This window comes from Cryptotermes secundus, unplaced genomic scaffold, assembly GCF_002891405.2.
Source record: "Cryptotermes secundus unplaced genomic scaffold, Csec_1.0 scaffold505, whole genome shotgun sequence".
Taxonomy (NCBI): Eukaryota; Metazoa; Arthropoda; class Insecta; order Blattodea; family Kalotermitidae; genus Cryptotermes; species Cryptotermes secundus.
Window position 1 is genome coordinate 277165 of NW_019740659.1, and position 18199 is coordinate 295363.

Consider the following 18199-nt stretch of genomic DNA (forward strand, 5'->3'; position numbering starts at 1 on the left):
TGAGCCTAAAATTTCCTCCTCTTCCTGCCCCCCCCCCCCATTAAGGTTTCCACTTTTACACTGGCCACCTGGCAATCAAGTCTCTCGATCTACCCCTGTGTTTACAGACCTCAGTATGAATGCCATATCATCAGAGGTTATGCCATAAGTATATGAAAAGTAAAAGTAAAGCTATCCCTGCACCAGGCCGTGAAGGCCCATAGGGTTGTGAGAAGTTGAGGGTCCCACATTATCTAGACAATCGGCTCAAAGATGGCGGTAAGGTTGTCAGCCTTACACGTCGGCCGTGCTTTACTCCCCAGGAAAATTATTTAATTAATTCCTGGTACTCATTTCTGTTAGAGGCTGAGTAAACCTCAGTGCCTAGTGCGGCTGGAAGGATTAGGTCAACTGAAAAAAATTCAATGACCTCATCAGGACTTGAAGCCGCAACCTTCCGGCTTGTAGCATAGCCCCTCAACCACTACGCTACTGCATGCTCCCTATGCCATAAGTATATACATAAGATAAATGTTACCTCCATTAAGAGTCATAAAATTGGTGTCCTTCATGGCAGGATCCTGATATTTTAAGTAACAATTGATTTTTAAGCACCCCTAGGTAGAACTTTTCATTTTAATTTTAAATTAAAAGTCTCAGTACATTGTGTGAAATAAATATAAACGTTGGAGCTTATGTTAATAACATTCATGTATTGAGAGTTTTGATAGCTGTCAATATAATGATGGGCTACAGGCTGGAAAGCTGGGGTTCGATTCCCAGCAGGAGTAAGAGATCTGTCTTTATGCCACAGCATCCAGGCGAGCTCTGGGGCCCAACCAGCCTCCTAGCTAATGGGTATGACAGGCTGTTTCTAAACTAGCCAAGGTGGGAAACTGACCACTCACCTCTCATCTAGTGCCAAGGTCAAGACTAGTGGAGCTATACCTCTACTCCCTTATATATCTTCAAGGCATAGTGCTTAATTAATTAAGCACAAGGACAACTTTGCCTTATCTTCAACGGTTCAGATTGTGTAGGGACAAGTGACGCACACAAAAATTTGTTCCAAAAACCTAAAGGAAAGCAGCTACTAGGATGACCTGGCCATAGAGCGATCTTAAACAAGCAGGAAGGGAGGTTGTAGACTGGGTTTATCTCACTCAGAACAGGGACCAGTGGTGGGCTCATGTGAACACGGTAATGAAATTTCTTTCATGTTCCATAAAATGCTGGGAATTTCTTGAGTAGCTGAACAAGTATTAGGATGGCAAGGCTCCATGGGGTCAGTCAGTTGAAGTGAGGACAGATACTTACTGAAGTCGAAGTCTTCTTTGTTGATGCTGAAAGTCTCCAGACCTCTCCTCATCTCATTTCGCCAGCCATAGGGTGCACACCCAGGACCAATTAAGTCAGTGACAAGGCCTCCTACACCACATGAAGGGTTCCAGTAGATAGAGAATGATTCCATTCGAACCAGTTGATACAGGGAGGTTGCCCCTTGTGGTGTAATAGAAGGCTTCCATTTACTAGAATAAACAAAAAATTGTACAAAAAATCTTATATACAGTAACATGGATGAAGATTCATGTTAATATCAGTCACACATTTATGCCAAGGTCTTACTAGTGATCTCTTCTGTTCTGGTTTTCCAACTAAAATATGTATTTTTCATTTCTTCCAAGCATACTACATGCCCTGTCCACTTCACTCTCTTTATTGACTGTAATAATATTCAGCAGGAGTATAGGTGGGGGCACACAGTAGCGTAATTTGTTGCGGCACTTTGCTACAAGCCAGAAGGGTGCAGCCTCGATTCCCAGTGAGGTCACTGAATTCTTCAGTCGACCTAATTCTTCCAGCTGCACTATGGCCCTGGCGTCCACTCAGCCTCTAAAAGAAATGAGTACCAGGAATCTTCCTGGGGTTAAAGGGTGGCCGGCATGTAAGGCTGACAACCTCACCACCATTTGTGAGCTGATTGTTTATAAAATGTGGGAACCTTGATATCTCATAATTGTTTGGACCTCCAAGGCCTGTTACAGGGGTAGCTTTATTTATTACTTTATTTTTATAAGAATACAGATTATGAATCTCGTCAACTAATCTCTTCCTCCCTCCTGTCACTTAGGTACAAATACTTTCCTCTGCTCCATGTTCTCAAATACCCTTGTCTGTCTTCTTCACTTACTGTGAGATATCAAGTTAGAACTAACATCATGCAGCAAAACCCATCTTGAGAAGCCAATAGTTGCTCAGCTATTCAAAATAATTTCCTGTTTTTATGGAACCCAAAAGTGTATCACTGCGTTCATGGGAGCCCAAGACTGGTCCATATCCTAACACAAATGAATCCATTCCACACATTTACACTACATTTTGCAATATGTCCTTCATTATTATCTGAGAACTATGGCTGCTATGTCAGAGTAGTGACTGGGCTATAATGTGGACGAACAAGTTTTTATTCTCAGCAAACGCCTTTGTCACCATGCCCAGGCCAGCTTTGGAACACATTCAGCCTATCCATTTGTGCCATGACCCCTTTCACTGAGCTAAAGCAGACCACTCACCTCCAGTTAAGTGCCAAGGATAAGAATGCTTGTGGCTATACCTCCACTCCCCACATGATGTAGTGATTACTCAAGCACAGACACAAGTTTACCTTTATCTTCACTCTGGAGGGAAACGACCGTTTATAAATCCTTCATACATAGGACTTATAAATGGTCTTTTACTTCCAGATTTTCTTACCAAAATACCAAGTTTATACTGATACAAAGCACTGGATAAAATTACATATTATAAGTGTAATAAATATAGAATATTGTGTAACAGCACTAATAAAAATTTTGCAAGTCATAGTGGAACAAAATATTTTTTTGAACAAGCGACATCATGATAAGAACCTGGTAGTGCATGCCTGCACTTGGGTTTGCATGAAAGGGTGAATGAGGAAAGTTGGAGGCTGTTGGACTATTGGCAGGATTATGTACAAAGATGACAGTGTTCTTGACCATATTCCTTTACTCACTTTCTGAAAACATCATCACATAAGATCCTGTGAAATAATCTTAGTTATATATACTGAAAAGCAGTTAAGTAACTTCCGACTTACTTCTTTCGAAAAATATAAAATAAAATATCTTTAAACAAGGATCACAGTGAGAATAAATGTTTTCAGATTGTACTGCTGTTTACTCAGCCTATAACAGAAATGAGTACCAGGAATTAAATAAATAATTTTCCTGGGGAGTAAAGCGCGGCTGGCGCATAAGGCTGACAACCTTACTGCCATCTTTGAGCCGATTGTCTCGATAATGTAGACCCTCAACATCTCACAACCCTATGGGCCTTCATGGCCTGTTACAGGGATAGCTTTACTTACTTACCTTACTGCTGTTATATACTGAACCAAACTACACAGCCCATACAAAAGATTACAACTAATCCAGCGTGCCAACAGCAGTACATTTTTGATAAGTTCACACTCAAGTACCAAAATATGTTTCTGCATATTAGGCACAAACTCTCGGTTACTGTCGGTGAAATGCTAATGTCAGTTCAATTTTATAAGCCTGCAGTACTTACTCTACCTTGATAACTACATGTAAGGGAAATATACAATGTGTTTTAAAAGAAAAAAAAGTGTGCCACCTCCTGATGAGGCATTTCCTTCCATTTTTCATACAGTAAATTGTGTAAAAGCACTTACTTGTTAGTTGTCTCCACTGATACACTCTGGATGCAGATCCCACAGGCAAAGGAACAATCTGGGTTCGTAACTGTGTCTTCATAACGAACATGAATGTTACGAACATATATCTGGAGATTGTTGATTACTGTAGTTATCAAGTTCTCAAGAAATGTTTTTGCATCAGGAAGGCCTGCAAAAATTTCAGCTTAAACACACACAAACAAACTGGTCCATGCTGATCTATAGCTTATCCAGAATGTAGAAAATATTAAGAACACAATTGGAAAGCAGGTTACATATCAGATACCATCTTGAGTTCAGTTATTAAATAAATACTTTATGATTTCTGCGAGTGAAGATAATAAACAAACCTGTCCCCAGTAAGCTCTCCCCTTCTAAATCTTCCAGTTTCTTCTTCTTTGCTGCTCGAATTAACCTCTTCTCCTTTTCGGGGTCATAGGGGCGGTCAACAATAGGCCCAGTAATCACATAGACATCCTGAAACACAATTTCCATATAATACAATTGTACAGTGTACTCTGTAAGTATCACATAGATTGTTCAGTATTTATTGCTTTTCTTTGCAAAAATGTAACAGTAAAATCTCAACAAGTGACATTACAGACCATCAGAATTTTTAGTTTACTTACACATAAAATTGTTGTTACCAAATTTCTAAATGAATTATTTCAGGAGATTTTCTGAACAGTGTGTATAATGTCTGGACATTGTGTATGATGACAGATCTGCCAAGCAGTGTGTATGATGGCAGATTTTCTGAACAGTGTGTATAATGATAGACTTGCGAATGGTGCTTATGATAGATTTTCTGAACAATGTGTATCATAATAGACTTGCTGAACAGTATGTATATAATGGCAGATTTGCTAAACAGTGTGTATGCTGGACACTGTGTATGATAACAAATCTGCCAAAACAGTGTGTATGATGATAGATTTTCTGAACAATGTTGATGATGATAGATTTGCTGAACAGTGTGTATGATGATAGATTTACTGAACACTGTGTATAATGACAGAGAGAGCATTTTGTGTATGAATATTACTTAATGTAAATTCACCAAGAAGCAATAGAAATGGTGTTTGCTTGACTTATAGAACCGCATATATATGTAGCATGTTTTGAAGACGGAAGGAAAACGAAATGTTAGAAGGATGAAGAAAATCTGCACTGCAATGGCTGAGGAAAGGCTAGGAGGAGGACATGGTGGACAGATAGAGAAGGATGGTAACTGTGATCGAAAGATGTCAATAATGTTCATAAAGTGACAGTTGTATAAGTGTAGTATATTCCAAATGCATTGATGAGAAGTGTAATTATTGCTTCATTTTCTGGATAACTAGAAATGCTTAACACGAAATTTTCTTCTTTTATTATTACTTCTTTGATTTCATCACCTTCAAACACTTAATTCGGTTAATTTTAATACTATTCATTCTAGCAGTTTACAATTGCTAATATTGTTTTAGACAGAAAATTTCATTATCTTTTACTCCTGACTAAAACAGTAGATTAAGAAAATAAAATTATATTAAATAGTGTTAATATGAAATTAGCATAAGTCTATATCATGTAAGTTGAGGCATGCATGCATGCATTTATATATTATATTTACAAAGAAGTGATCTTGTTTAGAAGGGCACACTAGACTGAACCACTCAGCTCATAACTTGTTACTAATTATATGAATCCTGTCTGGCAAAATCAACAAAGACCCACCAATAACAGCATACACATATTACCTGCTATGTTTCACAAGATGTGATATTCTCCTTACCTCTAATGTCACTGTTACAGGTTGAGTGTACAGCCCAGTCCATGGAATACTTAAACTAATTCTTCCAATGGTACCAACTTTCACTTCTATTGGGATATCAAGCTCGTACTGCAAGTTTAAGAAGAATGGTCATTATGTAGTAGTTAGAGTTGTTAGCAGTTGGAGGTACATATTTTTCTGTCAGGATTAAACTTCTGTATTTTGTAAAAAAAAAAAATTCTTGTGGTTGCTAGAAAAGATATTCAACTAAATTATGGTTTAATGTGTATGAATTGATCAATAGAGAGGTTATATGCAATAGGGTGGGGTGTGTGTGTGGGGGGGGGGACAGGATTTTGCAACTGTATATTACAAATACAGTAAAGTTCAAGATCCCACACTAGTGACTAGAAAGAATGTTATCCTATGGAATGTGGCGCCATGTAATCTGGTAGAAATTTACTTTGGCTAGGACCAATGGAAAATGCCTATATATGTAAGTAAGTCAATAAGTAAGTTACAAATGGATATAGAACTTAAACAAATAAGAGTATTGATTTGAAAAATGCTTTTATTTCTCAACATAATCTCCCTGTACATTGAGGCACTTGTCCCATTGTTTCACAAGCCCCTGAAAACCAGCAGCATAAAATTCTTTGGGCTGCTGTCGGGACCAGGTGGTGACTTCCCTTTCTGCAGCTTCATCGTCAGGAAAATGTTCAGCCGAAAGATGATGTTTAAGAAGACCGAACAAATGGAAGTCGCTTGGAGCAAGGTTGGGGCTATATGGAGGATGCTCGAGGACTTCCCAGTTGAAATTTCGCAGTCTCATTAGTCTTCTTGGCAAAATGGGGACGTGCATTGTCATGCAAGAGCAACATGCCTTTGGTGAGTCCTGGTCGTTTCTGTTGAATGGCCTTACGAAGTTTCCAAGCGACTTCCATTTGTTCGGCCCTCTTAAAACATCATCTTTCGGCCGAATATTTTCCCGACGATGTAGCTGTAGAAAGGGAAGTTACCTCCTGGTTACAACATCAGCCCAAAGAATTTTATGTTGCTGTTTTTCAGGGGTGTGTGAAACGATGGGACAAGTGCCTCAATGTACAGGGAGATTATGTTGAGAAATAAAAGCATTTTTCAAATCAGTACTCTTATTTGTTTAAGTTCTATATCCATTTGTAACTTACTTATTGACTTACCCTCGTGTATATGGATAGAGCCGGAATAACGCAGTCGGTGTAGCGATTGGCTGCAGGCTGGGCGACCAAGTGGTCGAAGTTCGAGTACCAGTGGGGGCAAAAATTTTCACATCTCCATGTCATCCAGACTGGCTCTAGTGCCCACCCAGCCTCGTATCCATTGGGTATGAGGTGCTCTTTCCCCAGGGGTGAAGCGGCCTGGGCCTGAAGCTGAACACTCACCTCCAACTATTGCTGAGGTCAAGAAAACGTGTGTCTATACTTCCACTCCCCCATACGCCTTCATGGCATAGTGCTTATTTAGTTAAGCACAGGGACAACTTTACCTTTTTATGTATAATTAAGAATGCTGAATGAAAGTTCCACTGTAATGTTGAAAAAATGCAATGCTTGACACGCTGGACCACATACATGTGCTGTTACCATTGTATCAAAAAAACTCCGTGGTTTAAGTCCGCAACCGAACTATACCGACTGAGCGACCACCGCTTGTCGGCGAAATTAGTGCCAACTTCAGCGGATAGAGGGTGTCGCGTGGTCAGCGCAACGAATCCCCACGGCCGTTAATTTCGGTTTTCTAGACCGGAGCCGCAATTTCCTTGAAATAGCTCTTCAATTATCCTCGCGAGGCTGAGTGGACCCCGTTCCAGACCCACTACTTCTCAGAAAATCTGGTAGGGGCGGGAATCGAACCCGGACCTTTGGATCTGTAGCCAGGAACTCTGACCACTAGACCACATAGGCGGTCACAATTGTATCAATGCACACCTAATAAAAGTTAAGTTGGTAATGAATATGCTAATACTGTGAGAAATTTGGCTGTGTTAGATTGCTGCTCTTGAGCAAGACTTGACTCTTCAACACAAATAAAACAATGGTTCTGAGAATATATCTCACAGTATTATCTCTCAGACGTGAGTTTATATCCCAAGTTCAAGAATATGACAGTCTACTTTGAAATAAGACAATCCTGTAACCATCATTAAAAGGGTACAAAAAACTTTGCTGCTTGTTTGTTGCTTGCCTTTAAGGGCGGCCACACACCAACTGCGTCAAGACAAGCCTCAAGGCATGAGACAAAAGACGCAGTCCTTCTTAATTCGTGATTCATCAGCATGAAGCTGACGTCAGCATCTTGACTCAGACCGGTGTGCGGTGGTTTTCATAATCTGATTCGTTCCAACTGTGCTCCTCTCTTTGCGTCATGTCGTAGACATCGTGTCTTGACGCGCGCCGGTGTTCAGTCTACCTAACACTAAAGATGGAGGCAGTATGTTCCTGTCAGACGTCGGTAGACTTCCACCAGACTTAACGGCGTCAAATTCCAGAATATATTATTCTGTATATTATAAAGCTAAAGGAAAATACTAACCAGAGCTTCAGGTTTCAACATCAACTCTGTCAGCTGAACATCTCCGCTGAAGATACCAACATTGAGGTTCTCAGTATCGAGATCTCGAATGTACTTGCCAAGGTACCGGTTCAGAATCGTTGCAACAACGCCCTCAAACATTATGATGCTGGTGTACTAATATATTGGAGTGCTGACGCTATAATTGCCTCCTTGCAGGTCTGCGGGGACGAACGGCGGCATCTTGAATATGGATTGCAAAGCGTTATTAACATATTACCGTGTGTAATCAAACCTTACTGAGAAAGCACAAATTTATAATTCTACAATACAATTCATTATATCCTAATCTTGTGTGCTATCATCCTGGACTCGTACACAGACGGTCATAAGATTGAATTTTAGTCAAATCAGATTTTTAATTTACTGCAGTTTCTTGTTGATTTTTAATAATATTGCTGTTGTTTTTGTTGCTGTTTTTGTCAGAATTCTTGTCATTATTACTAGTGTTAATATCATCAATGAATGAATTAATTCATTATTCATAATATCATCAATATCATTGTTTTTGTTTCTGCTGCTGTCGTCGCAGTTGTCATTTTCAGAAAATGTTGTTATTTAGATATTACCTAAATATTTTAAAATTGTCGGACATGACGTTAAAACTTCGCACGGCCGCCATGTTTGTTATCGACGGTAAATTATTTCGTACCTAATCTGTATGTACGATTATGAGCTAGCTCTACACCAATTATTGTGATCATAGCTTCAACGATTCTTCGGTTTAACTTTAGTGTTTGGCTTCTTCATCTATATAGCCGGTCACGGTAGCCGAGCGGTCTAAGGCATGCACTGTCTTCGCTCGCTCGGAAACCGAAATCGTGGGTTCGAATCCCACTCAGGGCATGGATGTTTGTGTGCGTTTTTCTGTGTTTGTCTACAGGTAGAGACCTTGCGACGAGCTGATCACTCACCCAAGGAGTCCTACCGAATGTGTAAGATCTAGTAAACCGAAGTGAAACGGAGAGTTTCATGGAGGTAGGCCTAGGCCCAAATTGGGGCTGTAGCGCCACAGGAAAAAAAAAAATCTTCATCTATATATAAATTTGTATATTAGGACCGTTGATACAACAATTAATTAAGAGGTTACAGTTCTATAATTAAATGAATGACAAGTGTGCATCAGTATAACAATGAATGTATTAACTGACTCAGGCGTGACAGTTACCTAATAAATTGATAAGTATGCTGATACACATGTCCCAATCAGTTAATTATTGAACTGTATCCTCCTAATTAACTTTTGTATGAACGGTTCCAATATAAACATAAGTTCTTTAGTTAACATCAGCAAACCAAAAGTCATTACAGAGCGGTAGCATTTTATGCGAATTTGAAATAATGCGAAATGAAAAATATCGAGTCTCACTTTATGCGAATCACAAAAAGTTCTTTTCTTGAATTACGTTAGGTCTTCAGGAACGCAGCCGCCATTTTTTCTTTTGCGTTTTATCAGCACTGATTTATTTTCATTTATGAACAACAGTCGCGTATTTTTGTAAGTTATATTGTCGTTAATCATTTCAGGACCATCTGCTAAGCTGCGCTGTTATCGCTTCCACCTCACAAGTTCGTGAAACCGCCATGTTTTATTACAGATTGTCGATATTTAAAAATTAAGAGGTTGATGTTAGCCTCTAATAGCACGCGTAGTACCAAATTTAATGAAAATTGGTCAATTGGTTCGAAAGTTGAACGAGGGGCCACACAGATAACATTGTCATTTCACAAGCCTGATTTTCTTCCTTAAGAATGGGATGTAAGCAAAGAAAAACGGAAAATAATTGTTTCTTGTCATTTCTTGGCTTATCCACTCTTCAGTGCACTGCCTAATCACATCCGTGAAATAATTATTTTCTTATGAAATAAGAATGACAAAGGAGAATTATTAACAAAGTACAAAGAAAGCCTGGGACATGCGGTAGCGCAGTTGGTTGAGACACTATGCTACAAGCCGGAAGGGCGCGGGATCGAATACCAATGAGGTGGATTTTTCAATTTACCTAATCCTTCCAGGGGCACTATGGCCCTGGGGTTGACTCAGCCTCTAACAGAAACGAGTACCAGGAATATTCCCGGGGGTAAAGGGCAGCCGGAGCGTAAAGCTGACCTCACCGCCATCTGTGAGCCGATTGTCTAGAAAATGTGAGAGCCTCAACATCTCAGAACCTTATGGGCCTCCACGGCCTGTTACAGAGATACCTTTACTTTTCTTTTTTGCTTACAATGAAAGTCTCGATCAAGTGGCAGGCACTCCTGTTTACCATTCTGGAGGTGTCGTGTTCAGACTTCAAAAGGGTAAACGAAATACGAGGGGGTACCCAAAAGAAACCGAACTTTTTTTTAAACTGATTTATTCAAATTTTAAGAACAAACCTTCAATCCCCTTCAAAGTACTCTCCACTTACACTAATACACTTGTCTAGTCTTTTATTCCATTTTTCAAAACATTGTCTAAATTCATCTTTTGAGATGCTTGACAGCGCCTCCGTCGTTTTTTCCTTTCATGTCTCTTTTCATTCGAGGAAACAAAAAAAAAAGTCGCACGGGGCAAGGTCGGGTGAATATGGAGGGTGAGGAACAGGGGTCATACAATTTTTGGTCAAGAATTATCGTACAGACAGGGCTGTGTGAGCAGGNTTTGAAACGGGAAAACCACTCAAACACTTGAGTTTTCCCCATAGCATCGTCCTTGTACGCCGTTTTTAACATTTCAAGAGTTTCTGTTCCACTTTTCCCGAGCAAAAAGCAGAATTTCACCGCCGCACGCTGTTCACGAAAATCAGCCATTGCAAAAACGACGATCACACAAAACAGTTGTCACTATAAACTCTGCCGAAACTAGTCCTTACCTTCTGAAGCAACGGTAGTCGGCTTATCGACTCAGGAATGTTAGCTCTATGCGCTCATAGCGGCAAAACGCGGTACTACAAAAGCTCTGCCCACAAAAAAAAATAGTTCCCTTTCTTTTGGGTACCCCATCGTATTTCAGAAAAAAAAAATAGATCCATAATTTTTATTTGTATTTCGAGACTATCCAATAGGTCGCATAAAAATACGTGTAACGATGTTGCTTCAATACCTTTCAAAACTGGGGGACGCTTTATATTCGGGGAACGGTAAATTCGTCCGAATTGGACGTTACGAGGGTCCATTCTACGTTCTATTTTAATATAGACATTTATATACCGTGGTATAATAAAGGGTGGGGTGGAAAGGGCGCCGTGCCCTGACCCTGAATCACAGTGTACCCGAAGCATGACACTATACTTCATTCGTAATGTCTACGGAGCGCATGCAAGCAAATGAGACACACGCAGCGGGACAAGGTACCGCGTAGTTCACAAAGCTCGGACTGCTCCGTATACACCGTCAGCGAAGCAGAGCCTACAGCGTCAAGTTAACTTACTATTGTTGCAATAAAGAGAGGCATTTTTGTACCCTGCTGGGAGTACTTCCCCGGACTGTAAGCCAATAAGAAGCAAGCACGCCATCGCCTATCGACGGCGTTTTGTTTACATGGAATCCGTAGACATTCAGAATAGAGTATAGGTGGATCCCTACAGCACTAGTTCGGCAACTCAACGCTGGCTTCCTATTCCCACCTAGTAACCTTACTGAATGATGTATCATTCTTTAATAGCGATGGCCTGGTCATAGCTCAGGCCGTTAGCCGTCCGCCTCCCACAGCACTGGCGCGGGTTCGACCCCAGGCCAGATCATGAAGTATCTATGTAGTGGACAAATTGGTATAGGAGGGTCTTCTCAGAGTACTTCAGTTTAGTTAGTTATTGGAGAGGGTGGGTTTCCCCATGCACTGAGACCTGTATTGGTCCATTGTGCTTCCCTCTTATGATTTCTACCAGTCTCTATATCCTACCGGTACTGGTGCTTACCATCAGTCCCGACCAGCCAGCGAGACCGGCTCTACTAGCTGAGAGGTATCTATAATGCTTCCCCCATCTACCGGAGGTATTAGAGACTGCTGTTGGGCGGGAAACGTCCGTTAATTTGGCTCAGAGACCTCCTTTAGAGGTATGAGGTTCTTTTACGTGCCGTAAAGCTACGACACGGGACCCACGGCTTAAAGTCCCTCCCGGAGGACTTGTTCCTTGAATTTTTTCGCCCTTAAAAATTCAACGACCTCCGCCGGGTATTTGAACCCGCGTACTACGACTCATGAGGTGGGAACGTGAGTACTTCAGTTTACCCTGCCAGTTCTCATTCTGTCGACTTCCCCACATTCGTTTATCATTCTATTTTTTCATGCTTTTTATTCTCGATAGTGACAGCTTCGTTACGTACAACAGCATAATGATGATGATAATCATCATCACAATAATGTGATGGATGAGGTGCTGTGAGATAAAGAATGCCAAGCACAATTATTATTCCTCTGGTTGGCAAACAGTTGAAATCATACCTCACTTTGCACTGTACTTCTGGCCGGATTACCCCGAAATGGAAAATGATGACAATGGTGATGATGATGATGATGATGGTGGTGGTGGTGATGATAATAACAATAATAATAATAATTACAACATACTTGGAATATTTTCCTTTCTTATGACAGCAGATAGTCTAGAAAATTAATGCAGCAAATTATGTGTAAAATAATAATTGTTGTGATGAATGCCGTCTCCTGGGATGTGGCACCGTGTATATCTTCCGTGAACCGACGTTTCGGAGGAACACATCGCCTCCATCATCATGGTAGAAAAATCCGTGAGCAGGTGGCTACAGACTCAGTCTGCGATACGTTCCTCCGAAACATCGATTCACACAAGATCTACAAGGTGCCACGTCCCAGAAGATGACATTCTTCATAATCACCGCCGTGAAAAACTCAAGTATTACAATAATTGTTGTGTTTGCATATAGAGAAATCATATAAAAACTTCAACATATTACCCGTAATTAAATAAACAATTCCAATTGTAATCCTACAGACAAACCGTATTGCCTACATGAAACGCTGGCGCTTATACGTTAAATGTTAAACGGCACAAAATATAGATCCAAAGCCATGACCAACTATAATGCCAAAATCAATTCTTCAGTCCTGGAGTATCATTCTGTCCTTGTTTCCTCACCGGTATTCGGTAACTAAATAAACACACATACATATATACGTATATATATTAATAATAACAAATGTCAGTTGACATTGTCGCATTGTCGAAACGTCAACAGAGAATTACTGACCCAGTTCCAGGCCAGCTGGGAGGAAGGTCAATATTCAAACAACATATTGTGATACCAAGGATACAGTATGACAAGTAAACACACACTATCAGAAGAGGAAAACTAAATGTCACAGATCACACATATAAATTATTTTAAAAGAATGGAGAAGACAACATATACCTGGTGATTTGTGTTAATTTCACGTTTATAAAACACGTATACCAAAACACATTGTCAGTCATCGCGGCCTGTAAGTGAACTAATATCTGACCGCAAACAAGAAACACATACTTACTGCGTTATCACTGTTCGATAAGTTAATTATCCGTAAACCGTATGGAAGACATATGCCCCATTCATACTTAACTATCAGTGTAACTCACGGGTTCAGCCGCAACAAGCTGCTTGGCGCATGAGCAGATAGATCCACCCCCACGCACAGCATGTGCTGCCATCTCTTTCAATCAACTTATTAACAGAATTATCAACATTTTAATATGCAAATAGACACCAGTCAAATATATAGAACAGATTTAAAAATGGATCGTGTTATTATAAGGCTAACCTACACACAAGTCAGCAATCTCATCACTTAAAATTTAAAGTGAGCTTTATCCTATCGATTTCCAATGCGCTCCTAATGACGTAACCCGCAAAGTCAGACAGCGTATGTGTCCGCCGGCAGTGGGACGGACTCCGCGAGTGAGCCCATTCCTCTTCCCCCTTTCTTGATGCGCGAGATAGTTTGATGGTCTTGCCTGGGACGAGATATAAACCATGGACAGTAGAAGGGGAAAGAAGGAACAACCCACAATATTAGTCGAGTGGTACGTGGGACGCTAAGGATCAATATCTCAGCCCCTACATATAAAATTTAATGTGGCGCCATGCACTCTGTTCTCTATCAACAAGTCGCTCCGGCTCCCGTTCGTTAATCGTATAGGCTACACCGCGTTACATTCACTCATACGTAACTGCTGAAGCATCAAATTAACACAAATCACAATTAAGAATTCAGTTCCTACCTCACAGGAAATACGTCTGTATTGTGCAGACCATCTGGTTAATGTTCTTACTTAAGAAGTTGAGCCCTTCTTCAGAAGCTGCAAGTTGTGCAGCCACTCCAGAAATTCGCAGCATTTCATGGAACCCGAAGGTTCGTTACCGTGTTCACAAGAGCCCTCCTCTGGTCCCTATCCTGAGCCAGATCGATCCAGTCCATACCATCCCATTCTAACGCACTAAGATCAATTTTAATATTGTCCACAAACCTACGTTTTGGTCTTCCTAGTTGTCTCTTTCTTTCGGACTTTCCCACCAATATCCTATATGCGTTCCTCTCTCCCCCATTCGTGCTACATGTCCTGCCCACCTCATCCTTCTTGACTTGATCATTCTAATTATACTAGGAGAAGAGCACAAGTTATGAAGCTCCTCATTATGCAGTTTTTTCCAACCTCCTGTCACTTCATCTCTCTTCGGTCCAAATATTTTCCTCAGCACCCTGTTCTCAAACACCCCCAGTCTATGTTCCTCCTTTAATGTCAGAGACCAGGTTCCAAGCCCATGGTTAATGTCATCTTGGGAAATATTAGCTGTTTAGTCTAAAGGCGCGTCCACATTACTCGTGCTCGTGCTCGCCAGGCTTGTGCTCGTCGGGAGACTCGTCTGGCTTCTACTTGTGCTCGTAAATCTTCGTCCACACTACTTCAGTTGCTCGCCAGGCTTCGGCGCGTGAGGATCCGTATATTGACTCGTAGTGTGTATAGGGTGTAGTCGTATTTTAATTTAATGGTTATAGTTTTTTTAATTAAAAATTTAAAATTTTCTTGTCTCGTGACATGTCATATCGTCCACATTACTCGCGAGCATAGCGAGTCACACGAGCACGAGCACGAGCACGAGTAATGTGGACGCGCCTTAAGAGCTATGCGAAATAAATTGTGTGGTCAAAATGAAGACTTTGTATGTTAAAGTGGGTAGTAGGCCTACAGGTAGTAACTACTGCGTCATAAACAGTTGCTTGGGATTGAGGGTTTTACAGTGATGACAATTTAGACTGCAATGTGAGTTACGGAACCGTCTAGTTTCGCACGAAATTACCACCTTTCGGAAGAACGTGCCTCAGTCTTCAGGGCAGAAGCATACCGGGTTTCTGTCTTGAAGAACGAGACACTGTGTTCCCCGGAAGACACAGCTACTTAACCAAACCGCAATCTAAACTCTTATCACCAGTTTATCTTCACACTGTGATATCTGTGAGGAAGCAGACTATTTATATGGTTCCAAGTTATATCCATGGAAGTTTAGTTCAGTTTTAAAGCCATCCCACAGCTCAGGAGGTTAGTCGCCGGGTTTCCAGAGCGGCGGTCCGGGTTCGAGCCCAGGTCAGGTCATGTGGGATTTATGGTGGACAAAGTGGCATTGGGGCAGGTTTTCTCCGAGTACTTCGGTTTCCCCTGACAATCCTCATTCCATCGACTGTTCCACACTCATCATCTATCATCTGGGGCTGGTAGAATAAGCCAATTAGTGGCCGACGTACGAAGAGGACTCAGTCTCACCCCGCCCCCAAGAAAGCAAAAAAAAAAGTAATAACGTTTTAATTTTGTTCAGTCGAATATTCCGTCCACTCTGTGGACGTAAATTTGGGATGGGCTGAGGAACGTGGACGGTGTATGATGGAAGCGAAGGTACACTGAACTGTAAAACAGAAGTGGTTACTTGTGTCTAGTAGAAACTTTATGAAAGTTGGTCTACAAATAAACACAAATTAAGAAAAATGGAACATTTATCTCGTTACCTGATTCTTAATAACGTAAGTATAATCAACAGGACTTCTTAAAATTTTGCGAAGTTAGTGAAGCGCGGCCGGTGCGTAAGGCTGACAAACTTACCGCCATCTTTGAGCCGATTGTCCAGATAATGTGGGACCCTCAACGCCTCACAGCCCTATGGGCCTTCACGGCCTGTTACAGGGATAGCTTTACTTACTTTTAAAATACCTGTCTTCCCCTCTAACTATATTCATGATAAAATTTGGGCAACTGCCATTGTTTAACTCTACTTAGACCACGGAAAAAGGTCTATGGAAGGCTGACAACCTCACCGTCATCCGTGAGCCGATTGCCCTAGACAATGTGGGACCCTCAACGCCTCACAGCCCTATGGGCCTTCACGGCCTGGTACGGGGATAGCTTTACTTTTTTTACTTCAGGATGTTATAACACAAACCCATGAATCGTCGCTGTTCCGTGTCTACAATATAGACATATGATTTAATGAGACGGACATGCGAACATTTTTATTTGTGTGAAATATGAAATTATACAAAAATATTAACGTTCCCGCCATGTTTCTATACCTCACAGCTCACTGTGGCAGTCGTACGTGCGCAATTATGATAAATTTTACAGAATCCATTCAAAGGGATAAATACAAAATGATGACCATTATCAGCATTCTTCTTTAAGATGGGAATCAATTTTTCTGTCTTCAACAACGTCCAGACTAACTATGGGGACCCAGCAGCCCCCTGGCTACAGATGCCATTTCGGAGGGGATAAAGCGGCCGAGGCATAAAACAGATCACTCACCTCAATCTAATGCCGAAGTTACGAATGTGTGGAGTCATCCCTCCACGATCTCATACAACTTCATCTCATTTTAGCATTCTTAATGTAACCTTGCTCTGTTCATGCCGTTTCCCAAGAACATTAATGGTATCGATAGAAGGACCATAAATCATCTGTTGCAACTCTTCAACCGTAAAATGCAGTAGCAGCAACAGAACCAAGAAACAGCCGGTCTCTTGGTTCTGATTGTCCCTCATGTGGGCGTGTAACAGCTGATGTCTTTCCGTTACGCGCACACAGGCATCCCACGCCCTGCGCGCCCTGCGCTACGGAACCAACCCCCGGGGGTAGCATCCACATAGCCTTTCCCATTTATTTCAGTTTAACCATTCACACGGTGAAAGAGGGATGCGAAAGCGTCATACCGGGTATCAAACGAACAATGCATAGTGTACACAAGCGTGGTCCCTACCCCTTCGTAGAGTACATAGTTTACAAGATAAAGGTAAAGGCAAAGTTGTCCCTGCCGGTCACGGTAGCCGAGCGGTCTAAGGCATGTACTGTCTTCGCTCGCTTGGAAACCGGGATCGTGGGTTCGAATCCCACTCAGGGCATGGATGTTTAGTTTGTGTGCGTTTTTCTGTGTTTGTGTACAGGTAGAGGCCTTGCGACGAGCTGATCACCCGCCCAAGGAGTCCTACCGAATGTGTAAGATCTATAATGTTGTATTTTAGCGTCCTGTTGCACTGATTTTCGTCCATGATATGTATACAGTTGCCGTCTTGTAGTGCATCCACTTTCACCCGTCACTTCACAACATGTTTCGGCAACATAGTGCCATCATCAGGTGCTCCATTTACGTTAATCTATTGCATTGCATGCCATTATGTCAATGTAAAATTATTTAAAAAATATTTCAAAATATTCATCAGTTATGATAACACCCGCAGCCAAAAAGGGAACACACAACACGAGACACGATACACACGCCATATAAGAGGAACGACTCCCANTCCACTTTCACCCGTCACTTCACAACATGTTTCGGCAACATAGTGCCATCATCAGGTGCTCCATTTACGTTAATCTATTGCATTGCATGCCATTATGTCAATGTAAAATTATTTAAAAAATATTTCAAAATATTCATCAGTTATGATAACACCCGCAGCCAAAAAGGGAACACACAACACGAGACACGATACACACGCCATATAAGAGGAACGACTCCCATAGTGGAGGAACCATGCGCGGGTTTTGAATTGGGACAGATAAGATGAATATCTTAACAAGATTTTAGTATACAAAAGATTTATTATAACTGACGAATATTTTGAAATACTTTTTAAATAATTTTACATTGACATAATG

General features: G+C 41.1%; 1 protein-coding gene across 1 annotated transcript in view; it reads right to left on the minus strand.

Moving 5' to 3' along the window:
• LOC111872461 (vacuolar protein sorting-associated protein 13A) overlaps positions 1 to 13812 on the minus strand; it is a 113925-nt gene extending 100113 nt beyond the window's left edge. The window contains exons 1-6 of the mRNA XM_033754711.1: positions 13549 to 13812; positions 8025 to 8246; positions 5475 to 5582; positions 4048 to 4174; positions 3695 to 3866; positions 1297 to 1508 (exon numbers count right to left, since the gene is read on the minus strand). Coding sequence (XP_033610602.1) covers positions 1297 to 1508; positions 3695 to 3866; positions 4048 to 4174; positions 5475 to 5582; positions 8025 to 8165 — 760 coding nt within the window. The 5' untranslated portion in view covers positions 8166 to 8246; positions 13549 to 13812. The remainder of the gene's footprint in view (positions 1 to 1296; positions 1509 to 3694; positions 3867 to 4047; positions 4175 to 5474; positions 5583 to 8024; positions 8247 to 13548) is intronic.
• Positions 13813 to 18199: the final 4387 nt, after the last annotated feature.